The 9,330-nt window shown below is 45.7% G+C and overlaps 1 protein-coding gene and 1 pseudogene across 1 annotated transcript; one reads left to right on the forward strand and one right to left on the reverse strand.

Annotated features, from left to right (window-relative positions):
* Nucleotides 1-453: 453 nt before the first annotated feature.
* Nucleotides 454-2,052, forward strand: LOC100400352 (T-complex protein 1 subunit eta pseudogene; annotated as a pseudogene).
* A 1,450-nt stretch (nucleotides 2,053-3,502) lies between these two features.
* Nucleotides 3,503-5,178, reverse strand: LOC100399988 (retinoic acid early transcript 1E-like). Its single transcript, XM_035296949.3, has 3 exons — nucleotides 4,922-5,178; nucleotides 4,092-4,246; nucleotides 3,503-3,735 (listed from the first exon to the last, which is right to left on the reverse strand). Exons 1-3 carry the CDS (start codon nucleotides 5,043-5,045, stop codon nucleotides 3,622-3,624), a joined length of 393 nt encoding a protein of 130 aa, XP_035152840.1. The 5' UTR covers nucleotides 5,046-5,178; the 3' UTR covers nucleotides 3,503-3,621.
* Between the last annotated feature and the right edge of the window lie 4,152 nt (nucleotides 5,179-9,330).

Consider the following 9,330-nt stretch of genomic DNA (forward strand, 5'->3'; position numbering starts at 1 on the left):
TCAAGCCTGTAATCCCAACACTTTGGGAGGCCGAGGCGGGTGGATCACGAGGTCGAGAGATCGAGACCAACCTGGTCAACATAGTGAAACCCCATCTCTACTAAAAATACAAAAAATTAGCTGGGCGTGGTGGTGCGTGCCTGTAATCCCAGCTACTCAGGAGGCTGAGGCAGGAGAACTGCCTGAACCCAGGAGGCGGAAGTTGCGGTGAGCCGAGATCGCGCCATTGCACTTCAACCTGGGTAACAAGAGCGAAACTCTGTCTCAAACAAAACAAAACAAAACAATTCAACAAGCAAAAACCAAATAACCGCATTGAAAAGTGGGCAAAGAACATGAACAGACATTTCTTAAAAGAAGACGTACAAGTGGCCAACAAACATAAAAAAATTATCAGCATCACTAATTGTCAGAGAAATGCAAATCAAAACCACGATGAGATACCATCTCACACCAGCCAGAATATCAATTATTAAAAGTCAAAAAGTGGATGGGTTGCTGGGTGGACCGGTCATGGAGAAGAGAGGAGAGTAGCGGGCCACTGAATAAGCTAAAATGCTGCCCACACCAGTTATCTTGTTGAAAGGGGACTGATAGCTCCCAAGGCTTCCCCAGCTTGTGAATAACATTAGTGCCTGCCAGGTGATTGATAAAGCTGTAAGAACCACCCTTGGTGTCAATGGCATGGATAAACTTATTGTGGATGGCAGAGGCAAAGTGACGATTTCTAATGATGTGGCCACAATTCTGAAAATTCTTGATGTTGTCCATCCTGCACCAAAGACTTTAGTGGACATTGCCAAATCCCAAGATGCTGATGTCGGTGATGGCACCACCTCAGTGACCTTGCCGAGTTTCTGAAGCAGGTGAAACTGTAGGTGAAGGAAGGTTAACACCCAAGCTTATTATGTGAAGTTTCTGCACAGCCACCCAGCTGGCAGTTAACAAGACTGAAGAGATGGCTTTGACTGTGAAGAAGGCAGATAAAATGGAGCAGAGGAAGCTGCTGGAATTGTGTGCCAGGACTGCTCTGAGCTCCAGGCTGATCTCACAGCAGAAAGCTTTCTTTGCTAAGATGGTGGTGGATGCAGTGATGATGCTTGATGATTTGCTTCAGTTTAAAATTATTGGAACCAAGAAGCTACAGGGTGGAGCCCTCGAGGATTCTCAGCTGGTAGCTGGTGTTGCATTCAAGAAGACTTTCTTTTATGCTGAGTTTGAAATGCAACCCCCAAGAAACACCACAGTCCTGAGATTGCCCTTTTGAATGTCCAGCTCGAGTTGAAAGCTGAGAAAGATAATGCTGAGGTAAGAGTCCACACAGCTGAGGATTATCAGGCGATTGTTGATGCTGAGTGGAACATTCTCTATGACAAGTTAGAGGGGATCCATTATTCTGGAGCCCACATTGTCTTGTCCAAACTCCCCACTGGGGATATGGTCACCAGTACTTTTCTGACAGGGACATGTTCTGTGCTGGCCGAGTACCTGAGGAGAATCTGAAGAGGACAATGATGGCCTATCCAGACCAGCGCGAATGCTCTCTCAGCAGATCGATGCTCTCTTAGCTGGGTCGATGCCACATGTTTGTAGAGACCCAGATTAAAAGTGAGAGGTACAGTTTTTTTACTGGCTGCCCCAAGGCCAAAACATGCACCTTCATTCTCCATGGCGGTGCCGAGCAGTTTATGGAGGAGATAGAGTGGTCCCTGCATGATGCCATCATGATCATCAAGAGGGCCATCAGGAATGAGTCACTGGTGGCTGGTAGTGAGGATGTTAAGAGGGAGCTCTCCAGGTACTTTTGGGATTCCTCAAGGACTATCCCAGGAAAACAGCAGTTGTTGATTGGGGCATATGCCAAGGCCAAACCTCAGTGTCATACAATATACCCGTATACCAAAACTGCACATTTACTCCCTGAATCTCAAATGTTAAAATTATAAAAAGGAGAAAACCCAATTATATTAACATGTTTCTCTTACAGTCCTGTTTTAAAAATAACTAGACTTTTCTGTTACTGCATAGATACCTTAGCTTGAAAAATAAAAATAATAATAATAAAAAAAGAGGCCAGGCACGGAGGCTCATGCCTGTAACCCCAGTAATTTGGGAGACTGAAGCAGGAGGATCACTTGAGCCCAGGAGTCTGAGACCAGCCTGGGCAACATAGTGAGACCCACATCTCTATTTAAAAATCTAAAAATTAGCTGGCTGGGGTGTTGCACGCCTGTGGTCCCAGCAGCATGGGAGGCTGAGGCAGGAGGATGATTCAGCCCAGGAGTTCAAGGCTGCAGTGAGCTGTGTTCATACCACTGTACTCGAGGCTGGGCAACAGAAAAACAGAGAAAAGACCCTGTCTCAAAAACGAACAAAACACACACACACACACAAAGTCCCCACCAAATCTATTGCACCATCAGCCATATCTTTAGTTCTGCTTATTAGATACAATTTTCTTCTGCTAGCAAGTATTTAAAAATTGTTATCTGTTTTTTAAATATATAAAATATCTTCTTATTGAAGTGACAGATGCATTGAATTGTTACTTTTATTTTTGTTGAAACTATGAAGAAGAAATTAGGAAGACTTTAGGTTTAAAATGAAAGACAGATTACGTATATTATATTCTTGGGAAACTGTGAAAATAAAATAAAGGAATAAAACTGAAAAAATACCTGCCAATTTTATCCAGTTGTGTGATTATGATAGAAGGGATAGTCTGAAAACAGTTGCAAATACGTTTATAATTTGTAAAGATCTGATAAAAATTACCAGATAATAAGAATTTACAACCATATCCTCATTGAGAATGGAGGAGAAAAAGAAAGATTTCCACATCACATTTACTTTATAAACATGTTTGGTGTGTCTGTTTTAAAGTAAAAACAACAACAACAAAAACAAATAAAACAAAAAACTAGTAACACACACTTCTTTTTCATTTAGTTTTAAAGTGTTTATCAGAAAAGAACTACTTGTGGCTGGGCTTGGTGGCTCATGCTCTATTCCCAGCACTTTGTGAGGTCAAGTGGGCAGATCATTTGAGGTCAGGAGTTCGAGACCCACCTGACCAACATGACAAAACCCTGTCTCTACTGAAAATCTGAAAATTAGCCAGGTGCAGTGGCTCGTGACTGTAATCCCAGCACTTTGAGAGGCCGAGGAGGGCAGATCACATTAGATCTATAGTTGGAGACCAGCCTGGCCAAAATGGTGAAACCCCATCTCTACTAAAAATACAAAAATTATGTGGGCATGGTGGCTGGTGCCTATAATCTCGGCTACTTGGGAGGGTGAGGCAGGAGAATCGCTTGAGCCTGGGAGGTTGAAGTTGCAGTGAGTTGAGATCACACCACTGCACTCTAGCCTGGGTGACAACAGTGAGACTCCATCTCAAAAAACAAACAAACAAAAAACAATGTGATAATTTTTCTGTGGTCAGAGTTTCTGAGCCATGAGTGTCGGTTCTGGCATCACCTCCCAGTGCTGAGAACTCCCCGAGCCAGTGATTGCAGTCTCCCATTGAGAGCTTCCTGAAATACTTTTCCAGCCCTCTGTCTTTCTTCCATGTCTCCTGGATCTTGCTGGCTTCATGATTAATTGCTGTCCAGGTCATGTTCATCGCATCAAAGAGGAGGGATTCCTCTCCACTAATGACAAACTGCCAGGACGCACCAGTGCATCATTCTGCTTCACGCTGACAAAACATCTTGGCCTGCAGAGTGGAAGGACCTGCAATCCAGACACAAAGCCATCATCCTCACTCTTAAGAGGTCCATCATCTTCCAACAGGTCAAGAAATGCAGCACATTTAGGGGCCTGCATTTCTACCTGGACTTGTCCTTTCTTGCCCGTTGGGTCCTATGTGCTTCTATGATTGGGCCAGTGATCAATACACAAATACACCTAAAGCCCCTCCCCACCTGTGCTCTTCCCTCTCCCCTCTTGCTGCCTGCCTCCACTTCTGCACTCCATTCCACACTTACCTCTGGTGTTTATCTGTGGTTTGATGTCAAGAAGGACCATCCAGAGGTTCACCCCACTTCTAGCTTTTGGGTCAATTCTCTGCATGTGCTGGTGGCATTTACCTTCTTCCCCAGGAGGCCCACAGGTTTGACCATGTTGCTGTCACTGTTGTACTGAAGGAAAAGATTTTTATTCATGAAGACCTGCGCTTTGCACCAGGGCTGCCCTGGTCTGGACCATGATTTTATAGCAAAGTCAAAGCAAAGAGAGTGAGCACCTGTGAGAGAAAAATGCAGGTGAGGTCCAGGACAGGGAAAGAGGCCCATTAGAACCTGTGCTTCTGTGACCCCAGACTTCCTGGACCGGGCCAGGCTGGCAGAGGGGACGGCTCCATCCCAGAATCCTTCAACCTTCCAGATCTCTGCTCCCGTCTCCCCTTGACTCTCTCGGGGGAGATACTTGATGATACCAGGGACCTCTGGGGTCCACTTAGTGTTAACAGCATTAACAGGAGAATTCCTGTCACAAATACTTTTAGCAACATCTGCCAAGTTCCGAGGTACAAAACAGACAAGCCAGTGTGTGACCTCCTGAGACTTCAAATCCAGCTGAACACATAGGACATTCAACAAAAAGGAAAAAGAGGCATTTATTATGGGACACATACCAAATTTCTCCTGGGTCCTCGGTGTTCAGGAAAGGGTCCTGGAGTAGAAGGTGGGAGGTAGCACTGTAGAGCTGTCACCTGTGAGCCAGTGCCTGGCCTGGGATCTCAGGCTGCGGTCTCCCACAAACTACGAGTAACGTCCCAGGGATCCTCTTCCTCACCTCATCCTTTAAGAGCAGGTACCCACTTGCCTGAAGCCTGCATGAAGCCCCAGTCACCTACCCCCCACCTTTCTCCCTCCTCCTCCCTGTCCTCAGCCCGGTCTTGTGATCTCAGGACACTCACCAACCCCAATCCCCAAGGCTGTTAGTAGCAACAGTAGATGGCAAAGAAGGTGCACAGGGTGAGGAGTCAGGGACATTCTTGGCACACTGGAGAGTAACAGGCAAGAAGCGGGGCGGGCATACATACACCCTCACTGGAATAATGAAGAAATGTTGTCCAACAGTGTGGCCGTGGGCACTGCCCAACAGAGGCACAACAAAGGACAGGCCTGTAGAGACCCAATTAAAGAAGAACTTTGTGAAGCGAGTGTTTTTCAAATGTTCAAAATATAATTATTTATTGAAAAATAACAGGAGACATTTGAAAACAAAATTAACTTTGAATAAACTCTCTCTCCTCTCCTATCCCCAATGCCCCTGCAAAAAACCCCCTCTGGTGTGAGCAGGATGGTTGGAGGTTATGTGAGCTCCTTCTCCCTTCCTCCAATTTCCTCTTCCCTCCCCCTCCCTGCCTCTTTTGCTTTTCCTTTTCTTCCTTGTGCCCCTCCCCCTTCCTGTATTTTTCTCCCATCTCCATTCTCCCCTCTCCCATTATTCGTAACCCATTCAAACTCTGTCCTCTTAAAGGGTTGAGATTTTCTCTCACCCCCAAGCACGCCCCAATATTAATCAAACTAGATGTAAACAACCAGCAACTGGTCTACCATTACAGACGGGGTTTCACCACCTGAGTGCCTGCTTGCCTCCTTCACTCCCAAACATGCACACGTTCCCTCTGCACTGGTGTTCGGAACACCGGCCACCGTCCTGTCTTCTCTAGGATGGAGAGGCTTGAGGTGACTGCTTTCTCAGAGTCTGGGCAAACTGTCTCAGGAGCAGAAACCAGCTCAGTCCCCCTGGGGACGGAGAGGCCTGCCTAGCAGAACACCTACCCACCACGTAAACCCGGTGGCATCACCTGTCAACTGTCTCTTGTGAGTCATTCTAGGCCTGCCTAGCAGAACACCTACCCACCACGTAAACCCGGTGGCATCACCTGTCAACTGTCTCTTGTGAGTCATTCTAGGATAGTGTTCCTTGATCAGTACTGGATTCGTCATCGGTGAACAGACCAAGACCAGGCTCAAGTCCCAGCCATGAAATTCTAGAAAGGATTTAGTGTAATTTTAGCAGTTGTTGGAGACCAGCATGTAATAGCATACATATGTTTTCCTTGATATGTAGGTAGAGGGCCCCACCTTTTTTCAGGATTTAGGCTTCTGCAGGTCCTGGCATAGAGGTGACAGCAGCCCTACTTCGTGTCTGGAGGGTGCTGGTGCCCTCTACCGCCTGGTTTCTGTGCAAACACTTTAGGATCATCCTGCTCTCTAGAGGCCTGGAGCTCCTGCCCTTGAACCGAGCTCGCATTCCCACTGTTTCATTGAACCTCGCTGTTTCCTTCTTGTAACTCCATCCTCCTCCACAACTGGAAGACCAGCTCTTCTCCTGCGTCTTCCTTGAAAGACACCTGCCCACTTCCTTACAAAGCCCCCACCAAAGTGACACCAGCTACTTTTGAATATATCCAACTTCACTGAAGATTTAGAGGTTATGTTGTAAGGCTGTGAAGAATTTTTTTAAAAATCACCTGTTAGCTGGACCTCTTTCCTATCTCTTCTTTGAACTAGAAATAAAACGTCTATTATTTGACCACACCATCATCTAGTACCCAACCCTGATTCTTGGCCACCGTCCTCCTGGCCAGGGTGATTGCAGTCCAGTGGGTGATTGTGTCACCTGTATGACACAAACTATCTTTTGCCCTAAAGTTTAGTTCTTCAGTTATCTAGTTTCCCTTTGTAGATTAAAAATTACAAGGAGTTGGCGACCAGCTTTCCTTCTTGTCCAGGTCTGTTCTATATGGTGACTGGAGAGCGACAGATACCCCGTGAATGCTAATTGAATGCCTGGGTGGACAAATGGATGGATGAACAGAAAGGTGGGAGGGGAAGTGGACGGGTGAGTAGGTGGTTGAAGGAATGATAGTAGATAGGTGGGTAATTTGGGTGGTGGATGGATAGGTAGGTGGATAAGACGGTGAAGGGGTTGCCAAGCTCAGAGAAAGGCCCAGCCTACTTGGCCCCGTACCTGTCCCCAGCTGCCAAATGGCTACTGACAATAGAGCAGCCAGAGTGATCCTTCCGAACCTCACCACGCACGTCCCTCCTGTGCTGCAAACCCTCCCAAAGCGCCCCTTTTCTCTCAGTAAAACCAAAGTCACCAGTGACGCCTAGGGAACCCTGTGCAGCCTGGCCAGCTGTCCTCTACGCTGCCCCCTCGCCGCTCAGCTACAGCCCCCACCCTTGGCCTCCTCGGCCTCCTCACTGGTCTTCAGAGCCCTGCAGTTGTCCCCGTGCCCAGGACTTTGCATTACCCTCCCCTCAGCATGCACTGCTGCTCAGGCATCTGCCGGGCTCACTCCCACACCTGCTCCAGGTGCATCCTTCCATGCCTGCCCCTCCCGTTGGAATCCTTTTATTAATTTCCTTCTTTCTTTCCTCTTTAAAATTGTGGTATAATTCATGTAACATGAAATTTTTCATCTTAATCATTTTTAAATGTAGAGGCACCTATTTCCTAGTGCAAGACCTCTGCCTGGCCAGGCAATCCTGGACCTTCTTCACCTGAACTTTTTCCCTCTAAAGCAATGACCACTTTAAAACATCTTATTAAGCCCAGTTCAGTGGCTCATGCCTGTAAATCAACATTTTGGGAGGCCAAGGCAGGTGGATGACCCAAGGTTGAGAGTTTAAGACCAGCCTGGCCAACATGGTGAAATTCCGTCTGTAATAAAAATGCAAAAATTAGCTGGGTGTGGTGGCCAGTGCCTGTGACCCCAGTACTCGGGAGGCTGAGGCAGGAGAATCGCTTGAACCCAGGAGGTGGAGGTTGCAAACAAAACAAAACAAAACAACACAACCCACAAATGTGTTGTCTTACCATTCTGGAGATCTGAAGTTGGAATGGGTCTTGCTGGGCTAACATCACTGCACTGTCAGGGCTGTGTTTCTTTGGGAGGCTCTTTGAGAGAACTGTCTCCTGCTTGCTGTTTCCACCTTCTCCAACTGCCCACATCCATGGCTCAGAGCCCATTTCCCCACCTTCAAATGGAGCTCCACCAGGCTGGATCCTAAGGGTGCCCCCCCATCTCGTTCTCCCTCTTCTGTCTGCCTCTTTCTCTACAAAGATCCTGTGATTACATTGGACCCCCAGGGAAATCCAGAAAATCACCCATCTCCAGGGCAGATTATGAGCAATCTCGGTTCCATCTGCAGCCTTCACTCCCCTTTCCATGTAACCCAGGGAAGAGGTTCCAGGGATTCATACCCGGCATCCTCTGGGAGTGGCGAGAGGGGGTGGAGGTGGCAGGTAATTATTCTTTGCTACACATATACCATATAATTTATGTATAGATCATTTTTTTTCTTTCTTTTCTTTTCTTTTTCTTTTTTTTTTTTGAGATGGAGTCTCACTGTGTCGCCATTCTGGAGTGCAGTGGCATGATCTCGTCTCACTGCAACCTCCTCCTGGGTTCAAGCAATTCTCCTGCCTCAGCCTCCCCAGTAGCTTGGACTACAGGTGCCCACCACCATGCCTGGCTAATTTTTGTATATATATATATATATTTTAGTAGAGATGGGGTTTCACCATGTTGGCCAGGATGGTCTTGATGTCCTGACCTCGTGATCCACCCACCTTGGCCTCCCAAAGTGCTGAGATTATAGCTGTGAGCCACCAGTATATATCATTTTTATACCACAAAGATGGGGGAAGGAGCAAAGCAATACTGGAGCAGAGATTTTCCATCGTGTTAAAATTAAGTTGGTTTTAATACAATCTAGGCTGTAGTAATTAAGATATTATTTAGAATCCCTAGAAATGACTAAGAAAATAACTTTTTTTAAAAATAAAAAAGGCAAAAGAGACAATAAAGAAAGTGAAATGATGCAGTAGAAATATATGTTTAACATAAAAGAAAGCAATAGTGGTGGAAAAGATGAACAAAACCACATCGGGCATAGGGAAAACTAAGAAAAAGGTGGCAGATGTAAATTCCATTCTACCTTAGCAGTGATTCCATTACATGTCAAAGTGCTAAACATTCAAAAGAAAAAGCAAAGATTCTCAGAATGCATTAACAAATGATCTAAAGATACAGTGTAGATCCAAAGATACAAGTAGTTTAAATGTAAACATATGGAAAAGATAAAACACATCAATAGTAAACAAAGACAACTGAAATTGCTATTAATAACGTCAGGCAAAATCATCTTTAAGACAAACAATTTTCTAAACACTCTAAAGACCAATTAACGAAAGGGAAACTCACAAGGAAAATTAGAAAATACTTCGAGATGAATAGAAACAAATACATAGCATATTACAGCTTATAAGAAGAAGATAAGGCAGCGCTTCAAGAAGAACTTGCTG

The sequence above is a fragment of the Callithrix jacchus genome, chromosome 4, assembly GCF_049354715.1.
Source record: "Callithrix jacchus isolate 240 chromosome 4, calJac240_pri, whole genome shotgun sequence".
In the NCBI taxonomy this organism is placed as follows: Eukaryota; Metazoa; Chordata; class Mammalia; order Primates; family Cebidae; genus Callithrix; species Callithrix jacchus.

Excerpts from the sequence above, each read along its gene's own strand:
- LOC100399988 (XM_035296949.3), bottom strand. The coding sequence starts at position 5,045 with ATGTATGCCCGCCCCGCTTCTTGCCTGTTACTCTCCAGTGTGCCAAGA. Across the intron at positions 4,247-4,921 it reads AGCCTTGGGGATTGGGGTTG|GTGCTCACTCTCTTTGCTTT; the intron begins GTGAGTGTCCTG and ends TTTCTCTCACAG. Across the intron at positions 3,736-4,091 it reads TGGGCCTCCTGGGGAAGAAG|GTCCTTCCACTCTGCAGGCC; the intron begins GTAAATGCCACC and ends TCTGGATTGCAG.